Source organism: Oreochromis niloticus, linkage group LG6 (genome assembly GCF_001858045.2).
Source record: "Oreochromis niloticus isolate F11D_XX linkage group LG6, O_niloticus_UMD_NMBU, whole genome shotgun sequence".
Taxonomy (NCBI): domain Eukaryota; kingdom Metazoa; phylum Chordata; class Actinopteri; order Cichliformes; family Cichlidae; genus Oreochromis; species Oreochromis niloticus.
This window is the reverse complement of record NC_031971.2, coordinates 37,773,532-37,800,269: the sequence shown is the minus strand read 5'-3', so window position 1 is coordinate 37,800,269 and position 26,738 is coordinate 37,773,532. Positions and strand designations below refer to the sequence as shown.

The following is a 26,738-nucleotide window of genomic DNA, read 5'->3' as shown; positions in this document are numbered from 1 at the left end:
CTGTGTTTCAGCCCAATAAAAGCTGTTTTTGGATCCCTTTGATCCCCTTTGATCACTGCGTGTACAGTAATGATAGTAACAACACGACTAAATGGCAACATGACACAATACAGAAATAACTGTATGACATTAACATTCTATTTTAACCATGTAACCTCATGACAGTCTGTTACCAAACCAAGAAATAAAATGAGCAAAGCAGTTTTGAGTCATCCTGAAGGCGAATGTTTGTAGTGGCTTTCACAGCAGTCCTGTGTTACACTGCTACGTATAACCTCGCAGCAGCATGGATGGTTTTTGACAATCAAGATTCACGTACAGGACAACTCATGAAGTGTGTTCTTTGCATACTAATTAGTCCAGCTAGTACAGGACCAACACAGAAAAATAACTACTAGCCAGTATATTATATTGATACTTGTCGTAAATATTGTAAAATTGTCGTTTTCAATAATCCAGAAAGCTGGCTGAAGCCAGATGTAAACAGTACACAGCTAAAAATGAAATCACAACTCTCGAGAAACTGATCGATGCGTCTGTGCATGTCTTGATTTTTGGGGGGGTTTTTTTTAGTTTTCTTGACCATTTCGCCACTGATGAACTGCAGAGAGGTTATACTGGATATAGGGAGAACACAACTCCTTAGGGAGGGCAGTGTTTGTAAAAACAAAAACACGACTTAGAAAACAAAACTGTATTTTCAGATTTTTTTCGCGCCACGTTGAAAAGCACTATCAAACCCTCTCCACACACAACTCTGCAAAAGTGTTGCATTGCTCAAATTTTGTAAGCGGAGAGCAAGCTTCAGCCTGTCTGCGGTTTCAAATCACAAAAACCTGCAGCTTTGACATGAAGTGAGGACAGAGGCTCAGGCAGCCACAGTCGCGATGCAACCTTTTTAGCAGTCTTAATAAAATGGCACGTGTAAAACCAACTGTAACCATGTCAGCTTACCAATTTGAATAACTTTCACAGGCCTTCACCTCAGTGCTCGGCAGATCTCTAAAAATTGTTCCTGAGAGAAAACGCTCCAGGTATTTTGTACTGAAAACTAATATTTTTCTCCATATCTCTCCTCTCAATTTTATGACCTTTCTCTACTGTCCGCTCTTTTCTCTCCACACATTCCCCGTCAGACATCTTCTAAGGTAACCCTTGTTTCTGTCATATTTCAGGCCTGCTTCCAGAATAAGATGACTGAGTACACATCAAAAGTTAGTGAGGCCGATCAGCGTACTATGGATAATCCTGGAAAACCCCAGAAGATATTCTGGATGTGTGTCAAACCACATCTGTAATGATAAACTGAGGTGTAAACACTCGTCATTAAGGTCGTAAAAAAATCACAGCTGCACTAAATTAAATTTAGCACTTATAATAATTTATCCGTGGCAAATCTGGATAATGCAACAATCCCTGTAAAGAGATAATGAATGCATTAGTGTATGATATCCGCTTGTTCACATTTGAGTTTTTGATGCATATTATCTAAAGTGTGTCCAAAAATCATTGACAGCGTTCACACCTAGGAAAATCAATGCCTGAGAAAAATCTGTTTATTTTCACACCAACAACAGAAGCAGGACAGTGTGAGAGCCTTCAGTGAAATACATATGTTTCATTTAAGCTCAATAATTCTCATTATGAGCATTTCTTTATGTTGCATCCGAGTCTCTTTTATTTGTTTGGTGTCTGCGTGGACTCACCTATCCAGCACTCCAGTCTGGCGCAGGGGGAGGTCTTGACCACATCGGGTGGGTCCACTCCCACGTTGAGGCACAACACCAGTGCCACGCTCACAGTCTTCATCTGGGGGGCAGACACAGAACACAATTCAATCCTCACACGGCTCATCAATGCACAAATCAAAACAGGCTGGTGGATTATTTTTAACACCATTAAATCTTTATTCATGAGAGAAAATGCCATGAGCACGCAGACTTGTATTCAAGTACATCCTGGGAGTTTTATCCCGGTACACCACAATCTGCTGCTGCTGGCCACTGAAGCTCCACTGGAGCGGTGAAGGTCAAGTGTCTCACCCAGGGGGAACCTAACAGCAGTTACTGAGAAAAGAGATGTACTCTTTCCTTTGGCACTCTCTGCATCTGGTCCAGAAATTCCCAAGTCTGAAGCTAATGTTGGTGGCACACCTTTAAGGAATCTAACCTGTGACCTCAGAGGTGTGTCAGCACACAGGTCACACTGCAGGCATGAATTTTGAACACTATATATATTTAATGTAAGAGAGAACACAGAGCCCACTACTACGCGCTGTGAAACTACTGCCCCGCTATGCCTATAAATACAGAATATAACTAATAGCACCCCAACTATTATCTTCTCCATCAATTCTATTTTCTGTGGTTTTCCATGTAATTATTAGTTTTATTATTTATTTTATTATTTGTATTATTGTAGAAAGAGGGATGAGTCATGTGATTGCATGCTGATTGTAAATGCATATTTTGCTTTGCTTTTTTTTTTGCAAAACAAAATATGCATTGGACATGTTTATAAATACCATTAAAAGTACAATTTCTCACTGATCACTGGCCTGTAGTAGAACGAATACATTAAAATAAGCCAGAAGACTTCCATCAAAGAAACTGACACCACCACTGGTAGGGAACACCAAAAAAAAGAAAACAGGGAACAAAAACAAACAGGCCACCAAAGCAGAACAACCATGAGCCATGGGTTATGTGGCAGGACCTGACACATCAGCTTGATCAGGCAGTAGAGGCTTCCAACAAGGCAAATTCAACATTTCACCAGCAGTAGGCCGTCACTCGCTCCTTCCTGTCAGTACCTCAGAGTGCCTTTTGTGTGCCACAGCAACCATCAAGCTTTGTGACATCCCATGGTTCGATCCTGTAGCTCTAATGAGCTTGAATGAAGACACTGACACAAAGAGTTGATCTCAAAGGATTCTGACAGATAAAGACAGAATGATCAGCTGCCTAAACTCTTATAAATGCCACCAAAAAACTATATCACCGCTATCTGTTACCAGACACAAGTTATGCAGCTGCACAAGAAGAATAGTAATTTTACTGACTATTACCAAAGCTTTAATGAGCAAAACAAAATATTTTTCACAACTGCAAATGTAAAAACAGTCATTTTAAATGGTGCTAAATCAGTTAAAATGACAAAATGTGACATTTGCACAGAGCTGAAGAATAACAAAAACTGCACAGTGGCATAACTGACGAGCTATCAGCCACACAGCTTAAACTGTATTCTTACAATTAATATTACAGCAGGAGGTTTAAAATAAAATATTCAGCTCACTCCTGTATAATTGTGTTTATTTTGGGGGAAGTAAGATAGAATTCTCCTTTCAGTCATTATTCTGGTAAATTTGAGACAACAAAACAAACCGATTTTTGTACCACTCAGTGTGACCTTCATTTCTTAAGGTAGGAACCATTTTTTTTAAAAACAGACTCTATTCACAAGCGAGTCACCCATTAGTTCCCAGAATTCATATTTAAACGTATACTGTATACATTATTTATATTTTACCTTGTCAAATCAATAATTTCCCACCATCTAGGTCTTGTGGCGTGTAAACACATCTATGTGAGAACTTATCTTTTCACGTTTTGCATTTAAAATGCAAGAAGCGTCTATAGAGCACATTGTAGTGGCTAATTATTCTTTGAGTTTTATTTTCTAGTTCAGTCTCGAGATTTCTGCTCCACAAGCCGACCTGCCTCTGTCACTGAAACCGCCCAGCGGGTCAAGTGTTTGTTGATGGTTTTGCTTGACCTGCGTCGAGTCACGGTTTCATCATCATGGCGCTCTGTGAATCGAAGCCCGGGGGGTGTTCGCTCAGAAACAGACGGCGCTTGAACTTCATAAGGCCCTGTGTGTCATCTTGGCTCCAATTACCTGGAGGTTAGCTACCTGCAGGGTTCCCTCACAGCAGCTCTTTGCCTGAAATCAGGTCAAACTGTGTTAAGTAAAGTTTAGTGGTTGCAAAGCTTTGATGTCTGCAGCCGCTTTTTTATTAATTATGTGATCAGTTGTGCGAAAGAGAAAGTTTGTCTCCAGTTTACTGTTTAATTGTTTTCATAAGACTTTAATTCTTTATATGTTTTACTACTGTTTTCCAGTTGATGACAGCTGACTACTACTACTTTCTCTACAGATTTTTAAAGGCTTATTTGTGATTTAGCATCCAATAACCCGGCTAAAGCCGAATGTTTTCGCTTTGTTTAGGTTTCCTAAAATTTCAGATCTTCTATATTAAAATGAACAACAACAGATTATATTTCTCAATCATATATTTTCTGTGGTTGTTTAACTGTGTCTGTTCTGTGAATTATTGCGGTTTAACAACAGTGAAAAAGTCACTTGTATCATGTTCATAAATGATTAAACTAGTGATAAAACTCGGTTTACTAGGTTTACAAGGGCCATTGATGGATTGCAGCCACACAGCGTTATCGCCACAGGCTAAATACAGAAAATTCACCAGCATTACTGAGGGGAGCTCGATGACTGGCCAGCTAGCATCCCTGTGCGGGAGTTTTCCCCTCATAGCCCAGAGGTCTGTTGGATTTTTTCACACTTTATGCATCAGGAACCGTTATAAATAAACCAGAGTTTTCTGACAGCTTTGAGTTGGAGTGAAATTGAGATAAACAGTGGAAAGTCCAGTTGTTCTTGATTACATCATTGGCTGTTTTTGTGCGCAGCCACGCTACTACAGCTATTAACACGCTGGGCCACATTTGTATAATTCTAGATTTTAAATCTGATGTAAATCCATTGAAAGCCCATGATCACATAAGTATTTTGGTATATGGATAAACTCATTTGGAAGCTCTAAAAGCATGTGGCAAAGAAAACGAGGCATGTACGAGCATCAGTGTTTTTGTAGTGAGCATTTCATGTGTGTCGAGTTTCTACAGGGTTAGAAAATTCTAGTTTAGTGCATAACAACACCATCACAGATGTACGATTGTTAATTGCAGGACAGGCATATTGTCGGCACAGGTCCATCCGAGTCTTCATCACCGTCACTAGTAATGGTTTCAGACGTGCCGCTATGTGCATTACTGTGCTGCTTTAACCATGACATTCTTTGTGGTGCAATAAGAGAGTTAAAACCTTTGTGCAAGTTATTTTTTCCTGTTCTCTTGTTGTTTACGACCCTTTTTGGTGTGGGTCTGCAAGTGATTTCCTAGTTTGTTACTGGTTCATGTGAAGCATGGCCTGCAATCGAAATCCTACAATTTCCTTGGTTTGGACAGATATGCACTGACATGACAGGTTTTATGTACTGTGTCTCCACATTCAGACCTTGAACAACAAACGGGATGCCCTACGGTAAAAGTCATTCCTGTTGATTTTCCTCAGCTTAGGCAGTGAGACACTTGTTTATGTGAATGGCATTACTGAGTGACTGCATGCTCACGTACAACACCATGTAGGGTCAGCGCAATATTTCTAAGTCACCTTTGACAACAAGCGTTAAGATAACATCTCTGTCTGTACATAACTGAGCCATAACTGAGCAGGGTTAAGAGAGCTGTTTTGAAAGTAATTAAGGTGCCCTGTGCGTTCCCACTGGCAGAACAAAACACTGTTGTGATAGTGGGACTCAGCAGGACAAGCTCAACAGGTACGCTCCTCCTCACACACAGATGAGCTCCGTTTCGCTTCACTTCACTCATTTTTACCCGCTCTCCTCACCCCACACTGCACTGTGTTTGTCAGGAACTAGGTCCCACAAATGGGAAGTGATATAGAAGTTTTCTGCTTGGCTACACAACAGTATTCACACAGTAGTCATCCAGTTGCTGTGCAGAACTAAACTAAGATGACAGCTCCATTACAGACATTGCATTGCTCACAGTGGTGTGACATTCCCTGACACTGAAAATAAGACTGGAAGGATTTAAACCTAATGAGGTCAAATCAATGAAATTAACAACAAACAAATCAAGTTTGTCTCTTTACATGAATGCAGCTCAGATTTAGACTTCACTTATGCAGGCGAGTCAGATATTAGAGACAAACAATCTCCTTGATCTTATTTTAAAAGTCACTTGTAGCTTGTTCACAGACCATGTATTTCCAACTTGGCCTTTCCTGTCCAGCAGGCTTGTTGGCCAGGTTTCGACTGTGGCACTCACTGATATCGTTCAGCTGCTTCGCCAAAAAAATGAACTACACGCATGATTAAAGGTACTCCAACTTCACTGTACTGTAGTGGTGCTAGTGACTAGTGAGTACTTGGCAAATTAAAGTACTTGGAGAGTCCAAAGCTGAAAACTTCTTTTGTGATTGTCACCCATACATGGACACCATCACACATCCATATGTGCAAAACTTTGGTGTCTTTGCCTTTACAAGATCTTTCTAATCCCGTCATCATCATTTTAGGTACACATGCACAGCTGCTCAATCCATCGTTATAAAGCAAATACACTCCTTCCTTTCATAATAAAAGCCCTAAACATACAGATACTACTCCAGTAATACAGAAGTCATGTAGTAACTGGTATTTTATGGAAGATTCTAGGATTTAAATATAAATTTTAATTTAACTATAACTTCTTTTTCTTATGAAGTAAACGCATGATCTTCTCTTTTTGTCAGTGTTAGTAGAGGCATAAACAGAAAGTTTATCAAGTTATTGGTCATTGGTTTTATTCCCGGGAGAGCATGAATGTGTGTGCATAACTAGACATGTGTCCCTGGAAGGCCAGAAGACACCTGTTTCCAGCTACTTTATAAATGCATCTTTAAATCCAATGATATCTCATCAAAGGGGCCTAAAGTATGCCATTACCTCGCTTGTCACCACATCTAGACCATGGTGTGGTTTCTTGGGATGCACTCTATAAAGATTTTTTACGTCCTTCATCTTTCAAAGAAGGATGGTGGCTTTCCTTCAAGCATGATGTCCCCTGACACACAGCTCAGGACTCAAATTGCAGAAAAGTCAATGAAAACTCGGGCATTTGGAAAGCTATACATTTATTATGTCAGGTTTCCGATTATCTTGTCCAAACCTTCATATCTTTTCATCTAAATCACTTAAAGATAAGTAGCATGCAGTTATTTCTTCTGCTGGGAGTAATTTTACTCTGTTAGCACAACAAACAAGTGTGATCTCCTTACGTGATACACAAGTGTGTCTGCGATTTGAATAAATACAGACAACTAAAAGCGGCTGGAGTCCGACTGACAAAACAAGGTGATTTATCAGCTAATGTGCAGCAAGTGTAGGTATTCTCTGTCAGTCCTGCAAAACACCTACAACAACGGCCTGGGAAAAGACATAAAACACACCACAAAGATGCCAGCTCAACTGGGAAGACCCAGATCAGGTTTGCCCTTTTTAAAATACAACAGCTGAAATGGCAGCACACTTTAGAGACATATTAATCCAAAGTCCGGAGAGAGGTAAAAAGATGTTACTGTTATAGCAGGTAAAATGTCAAAGAAAACTGCTGAGAAAATTTTAAGGTCATTTTTTTCCCCCTTTCTTTCTTTAAAAAAAAAAAAAAATTAAAAAAAAAAAATCACCAGCACACAAACACCAAAGAAACGCATCAGACTTGTCAGTTAAGGAAAACTGCAAAAATGCATATAATTAAGATCATAGTATAAACAGCCCTGATGAAATTATTTGTTTCCATTCAGCTTCCCACGCAGATAATTTATAATCCATTCAATACAAATTTGCATGAGAATAATGGAGATGAATGAGGGACAGCATTTCTTTCTGTTCCAGCTCAACACTGCGATACAACATGGCATTTGAGTGTGACAGTACGCAGATGTGCTCCAAATTATTTCTACTGATTTATCTGCTTGTTTATTCCACTTATTATCCAATGCACAGTGAAAACAAAGACCAGTACTCCTTCATCAATTTGGAAATTACTGGTTGGGCATCAGATATAATGGTGTAAATCTTCATGCGTTTGTGTAAATGAGTTCCTAGCCTTGGGGTGGTGGTGGTGGTGGGGCTTTCAGACCTTTGGCCTTTTTGCTATAGTGATGTGTAATTACTACTGGCATAAACAAAGTAAAAGTAACTTATTTTAAACTGTGAAATATAGAGGTGTCCTGATTCCCTTAATGTTGGTTATTTGCTGAATGGAGACCTCGGGGACAAACAAAGCGAACATGAAAGTGCAGAATTTGCAGTTCCTTCAAAGGCTCAAAAGGAAAAAAGTCAACGCCCACAGAAAAATGTCAACTTTACAGCAGATGTATTAACAGACTGGTACCAAAAAAAGTAAAAATTAAAATATAACAAGCAAAAATACTGCCAATCAACACCTTTGAAACAAGTTGTAAGTTGAGTTGTATTGAGGCCATTATAGCAGGTCATGGCCTCTGTGAGTGAAAGGCTTAGCTGTTGGGAGTTTAGTTACTCAACTGAAATATTTTTAAGAAGTTTTCTGACAAATAATATGTTTTGCTGTGTAAAATAATATATATGTTATTTGGTAATAATCACTAATAAGCAGTTATCTTTGTCTGTGAGATCCAAACATAATCTGTGGATGCTTCTTAGCATTACCTGGTAATTTGTGTCCACATAGTCTTTTATCTACAGTCAAAGACATTACACACAGAGATATAGAACACAACAAACTATATAAACAGGCATTCATTATTATTTTATTTTTTTTTATTGTTTTTAATATGTGCTCATCTCCTGAGCTCCATCAGTGGATTATCAACTGTCATCGACTGACAGGTGATCATATATTGGCAGGTAGATTTGCATTTAAGAATGACCTTTATTCAGTAAACATCTCACAAATTCATATTGATCAAAGATGAGGTAAAGTATTTTCAAAGAGTTTCCACTCCACATAGCAATAATGTTCTTAAATGAACTTCAATAAACAATCTTGTTGGTGATTAAACCAGGCCGTGCTTTTCTAACATGTTTACTTGTGAAGGAATGAATCATCAATAATCATTGATTTTAAACTGTTATGTTGGATACAAACTGTGTACAAACACAAACTTGAGTGTCAGTTAAACTTTGATCTGTATGATATTTCGAAGGTCTTATTTGTCTAGAAGTAATAATAAGGAATTATTAGGTGGCTTCAGTATATACATACACACACACACACACACACACACACACACACACACACACAGACAGAAGTATGAGGCATGCGAGAGAGTATATATATTCTTCATAGTAAAACAAGAAGAGTTCAAGCTGACTAAGTTTTAAAGAGAGCAAGGATTTGCAGAGCCTCTCCGACTGTGAAAAAAGAAAGAAAATAACCTTTTGACCCTGAACAAGTGGTTCGTTTATCATCAGATAGGGGCAGTGGGCTGTTAATTTGCTTGTTAGCACTAATCTAGGTGAAAAATTTAGCCAAAATTAGATAATAAAGGTATACTGGCCCTCATGGATTTCCAATAATATCATGGGGAAGTGAGATAAGAATTAAGTAGTTCATTCTTTCCTGTACAGTCTGCTCTTTTAGTGGGATAAAAGAAAAAAAAAAAAAAATGGTGAAACAGAAGAGGGAGTGGAAGGGAGATAAAGTATGTACGTGCAGCTCAGTGTGTGTTCATGTCTTCCTGTTTCAGCTCTGTAGATATAAGTGGTTGCTGTCCTCCTCTCATTAACTACACGTGACTCCAGGGGATTTTCCTGCCGTTTCTATCCAGACCCCTTTAAGATTCCCATACAGCCCCGAGCACCACCTGCTATGTCGATCAATGGACCCTGATTAATCCATTTGTTAGGCCCGCCATAAATAAAGGTTATTAAGATGGTGGAGCGCATTGATCGTGTGCCATAGCAGCAACCGGTCAGATATTGGACGCTTAATCTTAAAAACCAGAAAAAGGCCAAACATCACTACATATCGATCTGATTTTTAAATATAAAGACTACATTTTGGATATTAAAAAGTTGCAAATGTGGCAGGTACACCAAAAAGGAGGAAAGAGTGTTTATTATGTTATGAATTACTGTAAACAGGAAGCAAGAAGACAAAAAGGAAATGGACCCATACATGGCTGGTAGAGGCAGACAAAGACTGTCTGTTGTTCAGCAAAGTTTTATAGTTTTTCACAGCTGCATTTCATTGTAGACTACAATAAAGCACAACACAAAAGAAACTATAGTGGGTAATCACGCCACTCACACTCAAAGGCAGCTGCCCAATATTTCCATCGTGATTCTAAAGTTACTCACGGGTGGCTTCATCTCTACAACATTACATTCATCTCTATACAACATTCTTTAGATACATCAAGGCCTTTTTGCAGAGCGCCAACCAGTGGATGCTTGCCTGACTCTACAAGCTAATAGTAAGCTAATGGTAAACTGCACCTCTACCTCTATTATTATCATCATCATCTTCATCATCATCAGTGAAAAAGTCAACAATTTTATAAACACACAGTAACTTATACAACGTATAAAAAAGGTTAATTCTTTGTTATCTAAGCCTGTGCTTTTCAACTGCGGCGCCATGAGAGATCGTCAGGTGTGCCGTGGGAAATTATTTCACGTCACTTAATTAGTCTATAAAGTGATCATTTAATTACTGCAAATAATCTGCCATTGTTGAGCATCTGTGTCTTTGATGCAGTGACTGGCAGAATAATAAAATACTCTTTCATGTTCGTGTGAAGCAGCATGTAGCGCAATAATGAACTTGTTGAGTTAAGACAACAGACGGTGATGAGACATAACAACAATGGATCAATATTGGAAAAAGAAAAAAGAAGACTCCCAACTGGGCCCTGGACAAAATTATAATCCAGGTGAATTGTCTGGCATGAGTGGTGGTCCAATCAAAGCAAAAACTGTGAGCTCGAGCCAATCCAGCGAGCGTTGTTCGTCTGGATTTCCTTTCACTGGAGATCCAGCTGCACTGACTCCGTTATGCTTAGTGTGTGGTGAAAAGCTTAAATGCAATCTCTAAGCTAAACATCTGCTACTTCAAAACAAAAACAAGGACTATTTTCTTCGACTTCAAGAACACACTAAGAAACAGGTAACTTTAATGAGAAAAGGTCTCCCAGAGCTCTAAAAGCTAGCTACTTAGTAGCAAATTCGAAGCCAAGTCTCAAAAAAAACAAAACAAAACCGCCGCCACACACTGGCAGAGACATTATTGCTACCTGAATGCAAAGCAGTTGTGTATGAGATGCTCAGCCCTGACATGGTTAAAGAAATAGCCAAAGTCCCACTTTGGCAGATAACACAATTGCCAGATGTGTTGATGACATTTCAACAGACACCGAAAGTGAAGTAAAACTTTATATTTTGCAAGGCATTGCCAGAAAAAAAAAGAAGACCGCAAAAATATCAGATCATATCAGAATGTCTTGAACAAAGGCTTCGTTAGCAGAGAGAAAGAGATCCAGATGTGCAGTGCTGGATCTTGCCCCACGAGGCGAGACTTCACCAGCAGACCTAGCGTCTGTGTTTGATGATGTGCACACTTGTTGCTCCTTAAGAACTGGCTGTGGCGCAGCAAAGTACCGACCTGTGTATGAGCTGCAGGAGGAACCAACAGCATTTTTGACTGATGAGAGGTGCGATGATGCAAAGCTGTTCGAAGTGATGAGTGGTGTGCAAAGGCTGCTACACATGCTAGATACAGTTCAGCATACAAATGAACTGAACACATAAATGCAAGGCCAAAATGAAAACCTACTGACAAGGACAGACAAAATGGATTTTGTTTGAAAGGTGCACCTCTGGCAATAACATCTAGAAAGTGCCATCCCTTGGCGTGTTCCCACTCACTCCAAAATGGCAAGCAGATGTCAACAATGCTGCACAGTGAGAGATAATAGAAAAGCACCTAAAAACTCTTTAGAAGTTGTCATTTTATTTCTCCTCACCCGTCACTGAATGACTCGGTCTGGGACCCAGACAGCAACAGTTTTTGGAAAGGATAAGACAGTATAGGACCAGGAGAAACTAGCATGGCTGCCATAAAAACTCAAAAGAGAGCGAGCTACTGAGAGCTATTGAGGAAGAGCTTCATGTGCCATCCATTTTCTTCCACTTATCCAATTCAGTGTCGCAGGGGGGGTTGGAGCCTATTCCAGCTGCCCGAGGACAAGAGGCAGGGTACACGCTGGACAGATTGCAAGTTTCTCACAGGGCTAACACAGAGAGACAACCATTCACACCTACGGCCAAGTTAGAATCACCAATTAACCTAATCCCACTAACTATGTGTCTCTGGACTGTGAGAAGAAGCCGGAGTACCTGCAGGGAACTCACAGAGACACAGGGAGAACATGCAAACTCCACACGGCCAGTTGGTGGATTCAAAAACAGGACGTTCCTGCTGTGAGGCAACGGTGTTGGCTTCATGTGCACATTTCTTCCATTCCTGCCAGTATATCAGCTTTGTGATCATCTAAACAGGGCTAGGAACCAAATAGAGAGACCAAGGCCTCGATTCTACTCTGTTGCGGACACAGACAGCTGGAGACCCGATAAAGCTTGAAGAACACCACGTGTGTAGATGCTAGTTATAATGTAAATTACAGAGTTGTTTTCCTCACGGTCACAAAAAAAAGTCACACAAAAATCCGCACTGACCTTCACAATCAACATTTGATGATGACATTTGCTTCACGCAATTCGTCATTTTATTGGTGGTTTGTTGCTAGACATTTTTCATCTACATGACATTTTTCAGGCCAGTTGACTCACACAGGTCAACTGGCCTGAACGCAGGGGCAAACATGATTGGTCAATAGAACTGGGACTACATATTCATATGCAGACATCTGTTTACAGAGATTACGGTCAATACTGAAAGTATGAGATTGGAACAGGTAATTTGCCCGTTAGGACAAAGTCGGACCATTTAACCTTTAAACATCACCAAGTCGCCCTCTGACATACCGACAACCTGCCCAAGGTCCACCCTGTCTTTTACCCTATGCTAATGTTGTAAGTAGCCAACTCCAATTACACTTGTGTGTCTAGTTATTAGTGGGGTTTCTCCTGTCATGTTTTCTTTGCACTTTGAGTCAGGCTGAAAAAAAGAAGCTAAAGAAAAAGCTGGAAATATGTAGGAAAAAAAACCAACTGGGCCAATCACAGCCAATCCGGTCTTTACAGCTCTGCTATCACTTCCAGAATAAATGAAGACAGAAAACTAAACAGCATTTGTAATGTTACTGTTTGTAGTGTTACTGAAGTTGGACTAGCTGGTATATAATGATGTGCTACGTGACCGCTAAAGTTAACGCTAAAAGTTAACGTGAGGGTTCCTGATGGTTAGGGACAAATGCAATCTAGAGCTGGGCGATATAAGATTTTTTCATATCACGATATGTTTTTTTCATTTCAGGCGATAACGATATATATCACGATATAAGCCAAATAACTATATTTGAAATAATCAGCAGCTTGTTTTGATTTAAATATTTATTTCCCATAATAAGTTCAACAGGGTAGATGTACTTAAGGAACATGAGACTTTTTCAGATAAAAAAAGGCAAATATTGCAAACTACACAAAAGGCAGCCGCTAAAGCGTTTAAGTTTCAAAATAGAACAAACAAAACAGACCACTAAATTGTCAATTCCACTTAGAAACAAAATATTAATTCTAAAAAAATAAATCTTAGTTTGTTTTACAGAAGAACAGACAAAATTGACTAACTTTTGTCAATATCAAATAAACTGAGAACTAAAAGGAAATTCTCAATCTCTCCTTGTTGTATAGCTTAGCTTTTCAAACAGTTTTAACAGTTACTTTAGTCTGACAAAAGCCGAATGACGAATTAGCGCTTTCAGTCAGAGATTGAGCATGCACCGCTTTATTGTATTTCCAGACTTGCTTTCGGCACAATTTACAGTGCGCGCTACTCTGTTTTTTGTCAGACTTGAAATAGCCGAAATCCCTTCACACTATGGAACTTCTATGGCCTTTCCGTTCGACAAGCTCTCCGGCATTGGAACCATCATCTGTTTTCTCTTCGATAACCTTCGGTCACGCTCTCGGTTGATTTTTCTCTAGTCAGCACACTCATTTCCTCCATTACCCGGGCGGCGCGGCGGCTGGCTGCTTCCCAAACAAATACACACGTGCGGCTTGGCTGTACTACTTGTACTACTACTTGGCTGTGCTGTACATAACAAGTCACGTGACGTGACGCTGCGGCTGTGATTGGTTCGGCTCTGCGCTACTTAATTTGGATTGGCTGTTCTTTTTTTTTTTAAGAGCGCAAGAGAGATGAGGCCTATCGCAATAGTTTAATTTTTCTATCGAGAAAAAGTTATTTCGCAATACATATCGTTATCGTTCTATCGCCCAGCTCTAATGCAATCGCATGGCAGGATGCTGTAAACGGACCAAACTTCAGTCAGGAGAACAACTGAGATAATCCATCCACAATATGATGTTAGTCATTAATATACTGCTGCACGGGCTGGGCTGTAGTTACATCGTAAGGTTTTAAAAACTGAGCTTTAAGATGAACAGTGGTAATAAAAACAGAGAGAAGCCGACAGTGATCACTGACTGTTTTTAGGGGCTTGTTGAGATTAAATAGAACAAGATACAAAGCATTAAAACAAGTAAAAAACACAACAGCCTTATTAAACGCAGAGTAGTTTTGGACCCGGAAGCAGGATTCATCCAAGGGCGTAGATTTGGTTTTGGCATTGGTGGGGACGGATGATTCAACCACCGAACCCTGCCCTGTTCCTTTTTTTCCCCCCTTTTTGTCTTTGCTTCTTGATAAAAAAGGAGAATATATTTGCCTACATATGCTATTCTACATGCTTTTAAACCATTTAAAATTACAATCTCTGGTGCAACCGAGATCTCGGCTCAAGACCAGAGGTGGCCGCGCATTCGCCGCTGTCGCATCCTACCTCTGGAATAACCTCCCCCTAGCTATTCGGGCGTCTGATTCAATTCAATCTTTTAAATCTCGATTAAAAACTTATCTGTTTAGCCTTGCCTTCCCCAGCTCTTAGAGCCCACATCCTTAGTCTATTGGAACTTATTTTTATTACTTGTTAACGATTATAATGTTTTAACCTTCAGCCTTTCGGGTTGTGTCTACTATGCCTGGTGTATTATTGGTTAGTTATGTCACCTGCCTGTTAGTATATTTTATGTGTATTTTGTATTTTATGCTTTATATTTGTACTTATTATTGCTCTTAACTCATTCTGTGAAGCACTTTGGCATGCCTGTGGTTTTTAAATGTGCTATATAAATAAAATTGTATTGTATTGTATTGTACAATTCATAGTTTTGTATGTGAATTATATAATGTTAAATTACTATTAAACAAATGACTGACTAAAGTATTTTAGGCTTTAGTTTACTTCAGCCATATTCCATATAAATCAGGTATCATACAAAAATAAAAATACAGTCATGACAATAAAAGAATATCACTTTAAGGACTTAACAACATTACTTCAGTTATAGTGCACCAACATCTCTGATACATTAGCACTAAGGGAACACTGATTGACCTGGTTGTTTTTTGTCCATAAAACTACTCATCTAAGATTACCACAAAGTAAAAGATCTCTCAGCAAAATTATGCAACATTTTAGGCACTATTGCCCCGATCAAATCAGTGAGCTGGGATTTTTTATTATAGACATGAACTACTGTTACAGCAACACACATGGACTACTGGTGCCCCACACAACAACTCAATGTCCACTCTGTGAAGGAGCCAAACACATGCCTTCTCCTCTCATTAACTGAGATAAACTGCTGGCATATTGGTTTTACATCTACACTGTCCAGTCTCTCCTGGTGGACATACAGCAGCATTGTTTAATCTCATTGGAGTCACTGTTGACCTTAGCCATGTTTTTAGTCTTCTGAGAGCACTGAAGCTTCTTTCAGCCTCAGTACATGTGTTTTATCCTCAGATTAAAATTATTATTATGTGCTTGATGTGCCTCACCTTTGGCCCTGGCTCTTCCCCTCTGACTGCACTAGGACATATTGCCACCTGATAAAATAACACATTGATTCGTGCCATATAAAAAGTGAGACTTGTCAGATTCTTTGTCAAGTATACACTAATGAATCAATTTACATCAGCAGCCTAACAATTGTCATGATAATAAATACTAGTTAATCTATAGCACCAAATCATCAGTCAGTCACCTGTGACCTCGCCTCTTCACCTCATCCGAGCTACAACATGGCAGAGCTGCCTCTGTCACCTGATAAATGACAGTGAGACATTCCAAATACATGCAGTCACACATGTGCTTCAAATACAGTCATGAACCACCAAGTCATCATCCATTGGTTCTTCTGTCACCTGACAAATAGGACATACATGACAATAAGAATAAAATGTGGAGCTGCTTCAGTGTTTCTGTCAATGTGTGCAGATCTTGACTCATCAGTAATGTTTGTAGGGTGAGTGCATTTTTAAAACAATTTGTGCAAACTGCACTACAAGGTGGAATATTTGCAAAATCATGACTACCTCATGATATATTGTCTCAAAAATTAACCCTATGTGTCACCAATATTTTAACGTTAGACATATAATTTTAACATCCTCTGTAAACTAATATCCTGGCTTGCTCGAGGCTGCTGTTTTCTCTGACAGTTTCAATCAAAGTTAGAAATGCTACTCTGAGACTGAGATAACTAATAGTGCTGCCTGTTGTGCAGTTAGTTTCCAAAACACGTTATTCATGGTTACATACAATTTTAGACTGATGTGGGCCAAAGCCTAGCATAGCCTGTAACGTTATTATGACGGACACATTTTATGAGTTAACTTGACTTTAAGTGACTTACAGGTTTCTTTGAAAAATACTTTCTTATATCAGGTTCTTCCTTTTTGCTGCCATCCTCTCCTCCTTGCAGGTCCTTACAGCGCAGGCTTACCGCTGCTAAAACTAAACAGAGCTCCCTGAAAGGCTCAGCCAATCACATTGGCCATATTTGTCACATGAGGCAGGACTCCAGTAGAGAACGTAATTTAACTCTTTCTGCATCGCTGGGTGAATGAGACGTTGACAGATTGTTTTTTTCTTTCTATCGGGTTTGTTTTTCTTTACTCGAAGAGATCAAATTATTGGTGGGGACATGTCCCTTCCGTCCATGCCAAATCTACGACCTTGGATTCATCACGTCATAACTTAAAGACTGCATAGTTGCATTTATCTGTAAAAAGTGATTTGGTGCTTATGTAGCGCTTTTCTACTCCACTTGAACACTCGGGGCACTAAAAAGGTGTTTAGAAAGGCTTGCTGTTGAGATGTACCTATGATGTAGCGGGTCAAACACATTTTGACATACTTTAATAAACTTATTTGGTATTTTGGCCTTACTTCTGTTGAACAAGGCTAATGCCATTTCCTACCAGACAGAAAGCCAAGACAATATCCCACATCACACTGTTTACTTGGCAAACCCTCTACATCCATCTCCACCACAAGAGAATGATTGATACAGTTCATCAGCCTTCATTGCCAATGAAAACATCCCCATTATCTCTGCAATAATTACAGTGACATAAAGAGGAAATACAAGATGGTGGAATGGAGACGCCCTCATATCAATGCAATGTTGTTTTTGAATTTCTTGGAAGTGTCAAAAAAACAAAAAAAAAAACAAAGTATAACCTCATCAAAAAAAACTTCCATTCTTTCCTGACAGCGTTAGTATTCTGCTCCATGACAACTCGGGACATTGTTAACCAACTGGTATTTAATTTGGAGCTAGCGGTTTAATGGAATTTGCAGATATTCAGGCGAAGTCGCTGTTTTAATCAACACAAAATCAGTAGCATGCAATTCTTTTTAGCACCTAGCAAATACATTATGTTCTCATGGCTCGGTAGCTAAAAGTCTATATGCTCCCTAATGAACTGCACGCATTGATTGAATTCAACTAATGAAGCAGACGTGAAACCAGCACAGCCCACCTGTGTCGTTTCCACATTATTATTATTGTTATGAGCTTGGATATTGATGACTTATTGATTTCATTATCGTTAAGCTGAAAAACACACCATGTCTGGAAACCAGCAGGGAAAGAAAAGATTCAATTAAATATGTTTCCTATGTGTGTGACCAATAGCCAGACAAACGTGTGTTATAGGTCATTTACCAACCAATACAAATCACAAAGCTATAAAACCAAGCATTGCTCCCATACTCGCTGCCATATAATAATGAATTCCTAGAAAACATATTTAATATGGTGATCAGAGTCCTGAAAAAAAGAGAAGATTGCCTTGAGCTATGTGTAAATCCAAAACAAAAAGGTCGCTTAACTGCCTGATCAGTCCTTTAAAATCTCAGGCGGGGAAAAAAAAAACAAAACAAAAAAAACCCAAAACCCTCAGGCCTTTTTTTTTTTTGAAAAGTTGCTACAACAATTCAATATTCTGCTTTAACTACAACAACAATTTTTTGTCACTATAACAAAGTAACAAAAAAGTCATTGCTGACAATTTTAAAATGCTGTCACATACCATCATGGAGGAAAATCAGTGGAAAATGAAGCCACACTTCACTTGTATCTCCAAAATCCGATGTTTACAGACATGTCCCAAGGACGAGTCACATTCAGGGTTTGATATAAGATGTGAAAATTACATGAAAGACAGGAAAAAACAGCTTTTTCCAGCTGCTGTAGCTTTACTTTTGTCTTATGATCAGCAGTAATAAAAAAAACGAGGGAAAATGAAAATGCACAAGTACAAAATCAAACTATGCCCCTACACTGTGCTAACAGTTTATTGCATTATGAGCAAGTTCAATATTTTTCATTTTTATTTTTAACACTGGAAGGTTTGGCCTTTTTTTTCTTTACAAACTGACAGGAAAGATAGGATAAAATTAAGTGTTTTTTTCTACTAATGCGCCTAATTTCTGACTTCTGTAAAGTCCAGTCTGATGGCTCAAATTGGGTGTATAAATGTAATTTCCAAATTTGTTAGATTTTAAACAAGTTTTTGACAGATTTCTAAAATATTTGTAGTCTTGTTTTTATGACAGGCGGTCTAATAAGTTTGTTAAACACTGTATACAGAATGATGTGTAAAGGGGCTGATATGAACTTCTCACCCACCCACTGATGATGCTGTACATATCCTGTTTAGCTGTAAAATTAATGCTGATCTGCCTTCATGCTCAATAAGCTGAATCAGTCCTAAAAGCAAGCACAATGAGGCCATTTCTGTGACAGAGAGGCTATCGAGTCAGGACAGGGTTTCGTCAGGGTTTACGAAGAAACTGTTACACTATAAGAGGACAAGTTTGCATCAAGTTTGCATCAACCACTCTGACGTCAAACCTCTTACAGCTCCACAAGGGATTGTGAAGCATGACAGGTAGGAAGGGAAAAGTTCCTGTGCATGCATGACAGCTCAAGTTTCACGCTGCTTTGAGACAGTTTATCTATCATTCAAAACAATATTTAAAGCCCTGATGCTGTCATATGTTTTAATATAAATGCAAACGAAAATACAAGTCTCTTTGGGAAGGACGGTAGGCAGCTTGTGCGGGGCAAAGCTCATGAACTGTCAAATCCCTGCGATGTAGTGGTGGCAGCATCATGACATGAAGTGTTTAAGGAAGAGAGAATTTAAGGAAAGGAAGTTTTTGAAGAAAACCTGGAGTGAAAGAATTGCCTTTCAACAACAAAATTTACCAAAGCAAATGACTAACTCAGTAATATTATCAAAGATTCAGATGTTCCAGAATAAATATTTAGCCATCGTATCATTTAGCTTGCAATCAAACTCAGTGGCACTCCACTTCAAAAACAAAGAAAGTGTGTACTCTGTAATCCATCCAATTTGAGAAAATTCAAGGAGAACCTTTTAAAGGTTAGCACAGCAGCAGCATCACTCTTTTTGTAAATCACCCCCCACTTCATATTTTTCACCTGATGGTAATCATCCCATCTTCTGTGGCTCTGCACACTTTGAAAACCCCAGAGATACGGGGAATATTTTGTGGTCTTTACTAATAAAAAAAAGTCAATTAATTGATTAATAGTGCAACTTCATAAATTAGAGAATTGTATGTGAATCCAAAATGGCGCCAGCTGCTAATGATTTTAGAATATCTGAATGGTCATTTAACTTCCTGAAGACTGTGGTAGTATGAAACAAGAACAAAAAGCCCAAGAACACAAACACTCCACGCAAAGCCAAAGATGGCTCGAGCCTTTAGAAGGTTCTCAAAAATAAATGAGTACAGACACTGCAAGCTAAAGCTAGCGTAACAAGTCTACCACAACTATTCAGTCACTTGAAAGCTGGTGAAGTCAAAACGCTGTCAGCAAATATGAAGCACTATTTTGTTTAAAATGCTGATCCTTAATACAGTCATAGCAAGTGTGACTGTTTTTCCTCTTCTCATTCTGGGCGTCTGTTAAAATGGTCAGTGTCAGCTGATGTTTGGAAACTATTGGGCTAAAAATAAGTGTACATCCTGGGAATCAATAACGCCCTGCACTGCAATCCATCATCTCTACAGGTGGATGTTCAGGTTTTTGTGCCATCAAGATAAAGGTTTCATGCTCTCTGTTCACTGTGGGGGAGGGGAGAGACAAAAATAGATATGAAAGTGCTGAAAGTGCGATAAACTGAAAAGCCTTTTCAGTTTATCGATGGGAGTCAATCAAACCCCCGAAAAAAAAGAAAGAAAAAAACCCCACTGCAAACCTAATCCCGCTCATTAACGCTCGGTCAGACTGACTGCTCAGCTTCAGGTCTGACAGCTCGATAAAAGAAATGTGATCCTTCCACCAACCTAACTACTACCTAACTGCAATCAACATGACTACCCAAACACGACATGCTTTCTGATCAAAAATGACATGGCGCTTTATTAGTTAAAGTAAGCTGCTCGTCACCTGACTGCCCTGTACTGTACAAGCGTTCTTACAGGATATCTGATAGCTGTTATCGTGATTTTACTTGGTAGGTTCAGCAGCTGTACACACAAGCCTGCTTTGCTCCGAGTGGCTGCAGATAACTGCAAACACACAGATGACTCAATAGCTGTCAGTGACCCAACAGCGGACTAAACACACAATTTGAACCAATAAGCCTAGTAATAGTGCAGCTTACCTGTCACCATACCGAGTCAAGTCAATGTCTCACAGAACAAGACCTCTGACTGACCTCTGTTAGTCATTTGGCTTTTTCTTCTCTACAATATGCTTTGATTTTAAGATGTAAAATGCCCAGACATTTAACACAATGTTATTAAAATTGAACTAAATCATGAACTTTCTTCTCCAAAGTGCAGAAAGAGTTTTTTAAAAGCCTTCTCACTGCATGCCTCTGTTGCCAGCCTTAACTTTTTGCTGAACAACTTGTTCTCTAAGCAAACTCCTGTCGATACTGTCCATCACCTTAAATCAGCCAAAGCACTACATGTGGTCTCAACTACCAGAGGCGAAAGTATGTGAAGCTGCAGGTCTAAACCTTCATGTCATTAAAGGGTTTCAACTAAAGCACTCCACATTATCAGAACTCCATCATCATCATCAATCACCTAGATAAAAATTCTAACGAATGCAAAACTCGCTGGTAAAATAAACCGAAGAAGCACTACAGCCTCATCTGTGTCCTTTATGTTTCTGCTCTAAAGTTCAGAAAAAGAAACTGAACTCAACAAAACAAGCTAATGTACACTAGCAGCAATCAGCAACATCCCAGGCTGAAAAAGGAAGTTCAAGTGCCAACAACTACAGTTCCTCTGTTGGCCATTTGAGGCTGCAAAGCAAACTTACATCCCTTAGGACTTAAAGTTAGAGGTGTGTCCACTCTCACTGCACTGGACCTTTTATTTATTTTTATTGTAATGTAAATGGTGGTGTATTCAACACCATGTTTTCTTACCAATGTGTCCACAGCAGAGGATTTGCCATTTCTGCTGCCTTTTAAAATGTTAGCATTCAAAAACTGCAGTTCTAATAATGGCCTAGACTCCCATATTAACACAACTTTACACCATTAAATGCATGGTTCAGTATCAAGTTATAAAAATTGTTACAAAATTGTTACAACCTACATGGAAACAATTACAACAGTTTTTTCAACAGGTTGCCAGTCAGAATCTGCTAGGATTCACCTCACCAAACTCGAGTCACTGACTTCTCAACCATGATTCTGCTGTTGTGCCCAGAGTATGTTTAATGAAATTATCTGACAAATAACATGGGATTTCATGTGGTACAAAGCTTCCAAGCAGTCTGCTGTTCCACTTCAGTTGATTAAATAGTAGTTTTTTTAGAACTGATTACTTAGAACTAATTAGCAGGTATCTGTGTATCTAAGCTGAGCCAACAACTTAGCACTCGCTGTCTCATCTATATACGGTCACTTCCTGCTCAAAAGGAAACAAAAACAGACAGACGGACAACCAATCTACGAACCAGTAATGACTTCAAAGTGGCTTCAACCACCTTTCAAATACTGCGTACAATCGACACTGATATCGTTAATCATGTTTTTCAGAAAATAAAAAAACCATTCAAATGCATTCTGAATTCCCCAATCCCCAGGCTAGAGTCAAACTCAAAGCTAAATTCTTTTCTGCATACGACACACAAATAAAGCGCTCGTAGCCCAGACATGTGAAAGGACACATTCTTCTTACAAGTTTACAAATGAGGACGGAGGGCCTGAAAATGCTCTGAGCAATGAAAGATTTAACGTGGTTGATTTAGCATGACTTCCTGATAGGAATGTCCATTTCAGCTAGCCCATATTACCTCTTTTAAATCAATAGCAGCTCCACATTTAATGATGCCTTCATTTCCCTGCAGCTTGACACCTCAGCGGGCACTGCGGAGTAATTCAACTCATGTCCTAACAGCAGCGAAGTTTTAAATTTTCATCTGGGTGAATTTCTACAATCGGTGCAGAGTTTCTGAGGGTTATGTACAACTAAGTGACATTTGCCATCATTATAATGGCAGTGCTCTGTAGCCGTGAGGCAATAAAATAATCAGGTTGGTAGCACTGCAGTGGATCAAACGGCAGCTTTAAGGGGAGCTGAAACACACGGTGACCATTCATGTGGGAAACCCTTTGAGGTTCCCCCTGAAAGCGTAGCATTGGTAGCTGCTAATCAAGCAGAATGAAATGAATTGGCAGTGTAATAAAGACGAGGGTAGCCAGTGATTTGCTGCTGTTTAAAGACTGATAAGCTCTTGAAGCACAGCGTGTAGCATCAAGGAGTTTGATTTGTCTTTTTAATGAGTTGAATTTTTGAGAACTGGCCCCGTGGATAACCATTTGACCCACCCTGTCCTATAAAGCAGGAATTTTCTGCTGTAGTTACAAACCACAAGAAATCCTTCTAGGATAAAAATCAATGTTCAATCAATACGTTACATGAAAGATGGTATCAGAGTTTGATCTTTTTGTGGGAACTGCTGATTAGAGGGGAAAAACCATACTATAATATTTATCGTTTTAAAATAACAGTGTTGAACATTTCTAAAGCTGTATCTAAAGCATCAAAACTCATTAAATTAAATCAACAATCTTAGATTTCCTGTTTTATTGGTTCCAGCTTAAAACTAACACAGTCCCATCAGATATATGAGCATGAAAATGCAGCTATACAAGTCTCTATGAGCTGAGATAAAAGGAAAAACAGCCTCTGTGACCTCAAAGCAGAGCTCACACAGGAAACATCCTCAGGCTCTTGAATTACTCCTGGACATGGATGAGAAGAGAAATTACCCTGTCCTTCATCCGCCAGCTCTGCGCCAGGGCCTTGGAGCCCTCAATCTTCTCTGAGTGCCTCTTCTTCATGAAGGCCAAGGGAAGTTTCCAGTCATTCATATCGGCCTCCTCTTCCTCAGCGAGGCCCACGGCCGGTGAATGAAGCAAGTCTGAGTCCATTTTCATCAGGGCCCTGCTGGGAGAGCGCTCATGTTAATGTCACTGGTTGGATTTTGAAGTGTCTTTAGCTGTAGCTACTGGGTATCCACAAAAAGATTTGTAGGCTCACTTTAGCCATTTAATTACTGCATATAGTCAATACTGACACTAGTCTAAAAAATAAATAATTAAAAAACTTAAATCTTAAATTTGGAGAAATTTCCAGTCCAGATGCAGCCAAATGTGCTAAATTTGCTAATCAAAACATACTGTGCAGCTATTTTATTAAGTAATGGAAGATAAATAATATATAAACACAGTAAAAACAGAATATATACACAACAGATGTAAGCATCCCTAAATACATTTTTGGTTACCAACTGAGATATTCATAGGAAAATTTAAACAGCAATAAAAGCGCGCTGTCAGATAACTGCAGTAGGCCTGTTCAGAGAGCTCGAGACTTGGATCCAGATTTAGATAAATTTATTCATTCAAACATCTTCAGTGTTTAAACAACATGTAAGAGAACTTTTGCTTCCTTTTTTGGTTATAAAAATAAAACATTTGATTATATTATCTTAGCACTAGTATAAAAAAAATTAACAATCATGACTTAGATCCACAGGTCTCTCGGTGCAGCTGTTGAAGTCCTACAGGATGAAGACCTGACCTCAGAGGCAGCCGTCCCTGTTTGTACGTTCTTGGACATGTTTGTCCCTCTTGGCCATGCTACCACCACAAATACAAGCCATTTCTTTTGGGCCAAAGTCCACTTTGTCAATATGGATCACCCATCATCTGATAAAGATCCGTCCTCTTAAATCCTTCCTATACAGGATTGGTGAGGGCCAGGGCTTATCCAAGCTGGCATTAGAAAGCAGGTCTAACACAGCCAATTTATAATCACAAACACACCTCACAAGCATTGTGGGAAGAAGCCAGAGTACCCAAAAGAAACCCATGTAGGCACAAGAACAACATACAATCTCCACACGCTGTGTGGACCAGGGCCGGCCGGCACATTCAAACAGTTGTTGCTGTTTGCTGACCTCTGCACTGTCCATTCTGTAACTTGGATTGAAAAATCTATCTCCAGTTGTAAACAATGGGTACACCAAAAGCCCCCCAAAGGCTCGGTCATCATCAGACTGCTACTGTCCCATACAGTAACAACAGGTCCATCCCTTCTTGTACTGTTGTTACGGGCTATACTAAGCAGGCTGTTTCTACACTCAGATAATAATCTGATTATCAACACTGGCTGCTGACTTTTCCACTTTATGCCCTTTAAGTCATGGGATGGTGGTTATGAGTCATTTTTATGCCGTGTGAATCTGATGCTGTGAATCCTGTTTGAATGAAACCCACAACAGCAACTGAAACCAAACACACTCACATCTGGCTTCCTCCACTTTATTTTAACAGGCTAGCTGCCTGACTCTGTAGTAAAGCAACAGCTGCAGAGGTGTTTCAGCTCTACAGCTGGAGCCACGGCAGAGGAGGTCGATGGGTTTTATCTTTAGTGCCTCTGCATTCGTGCTAAAACGGCCCAGCTGTGTTAAACTTGTCTGCACGGATGCTGGCGAGCAGCAGGCTCAGTCCAGTCCAGCTAGCTAAGCTAAACTAGCGCGGCTAATGTAACAGCTCTGCTGCTGTCAGGTGTCAGACTGCACCGAGGCCGGTAATATTCACTTAAAGCCTTTTTAAAGCGAGGCTCTGAAACCACACACGCGTGACAGAGATAAGAGGACCGAGCAGATGTGCAGATAAGGCACGGAGAGTGTCAGCGAAGCGTGCAGATGCAGACCTTGGTGCGGTGGGATTATCAGCCCGGGCTGTGGAAGCTCTCCTTCTCCGGACAATGACAGACACGGTCGCACACACAATCCTGGTCAGCAAATTGTAGGGCAGCGTCCAGAGCCTGTAGAGTAAGTCAAAGCCGTCAAATCCGAGCTGCACGGGCGCGTGTTTGCAGGGGAATCTGCGGCTCCTCTCCCCACGGCTCTTCGCTATGGGAAGGGGCTGCAGGCGAGGCCCATCTTCACACGGACAGTCTGCCACAGCCACACGTAACGCCGGCCGCACTTATCAATGACTGGGCTCGCGTGGACTCCTTCTACGTACCAGCGGCCCTGGTAGTCGGCTCCGAGCGACAGTCTTCGAGGAAATCTCAAATAATTCCGAGAATTTCTCCGAAGAGGCACTTCTTCAGCACTTCTGCAAGGGCGCAGCCATCTTGGGTTGAACCCAGAATGCACTGTTGGGGCGGCGAAGCTGTCGTGAAACGTCACAGCTGTTGTTCCTGGCGTCACTCACCAAAATATAAACACACGTACTCACGTCAGCCTGAAGCCTTTGAAACCTGCACGACAAAGTGGCTTTGAGCTGTCCTTGCACGAAGGTTGTAACTAATGAAAGGTTGTAACTGAAGTCTTTGTAATACTTGCAGTTTTAGCGTAAGTGTACATTTACCAGCGCAAAACCTTTTTTTTCCCTTCAAAAAGCATTTACGATTTTGTAAATACTTTATTTAAATGATAATGGCCATTTTTTGTCAATGTTTTTTTTTTTTTCTTGAATCGAAATTAGTATTTCTTACATATAATTTTTATGACTTTTTCCCGTATGTTGCTCTATCACCAGATTACTTCAGCTTGACAAGGTGGTTTGCTTTGCTGCTTCCTTTGGAGGGACAAATCCCACTGTTTAGGAAAAGGTGCTTTGGAATTAAGAAAAAGAAGTTATTATGGTTTTGGTTTTCTTTCTTCTCCTGACATTTTTCCCTTGAATTTAATTGTAGTATTCTTTATAAGTATTGAACTTTATGTTCTGCATCTTCAACTTACAGTAAAGTTCAAAGAAAGAAAAAAAACT

General features: G+C 39.7%; 1 protein-coding gene across 5 annotated transcripts in view; it reads right to left on the bottom strand.

The window, feature by feature from the left end:
- Positions 1-26,427, bottom strand: part of rptor (regulatory associated protein of MTOR, complex 1) — a 188,051-nt gene extending 161,624 nt beyond the window's left edge. Inside the window, exons 1-3 of one of the 5 annotated variants that reach the window (XM_025908055.1) lie at positions 25,672-26,427; positions 23,721-23,898; positions 1,707-1,809 (exon numbers count right to left, since the gene is read on the bottom strand). In XM_025908055.1, the coding sequence (XP_025763840.1) occupies positions 1,707-1,809; positions 23,721-23,888 (271 nt within the window). In that variant the 5' untranslated portion in view covers positions 23,889-23,898; positions 25,672-26,427. Of the gene's footprint in view, positions 1-1,706; positions 1,810-13,901; positions 14,000-23,720; positions 23,899-25,671 lie in introns of those variants that run through there. The other 4 variants (XM_005470097.4, XM_003447979.5, XM_025908056.1 and 1 more) reach the window with 4 other exon arrangements.
- Between the last annotated feature and the right edge of the window lie 311 nt (positions 26,428-26,738).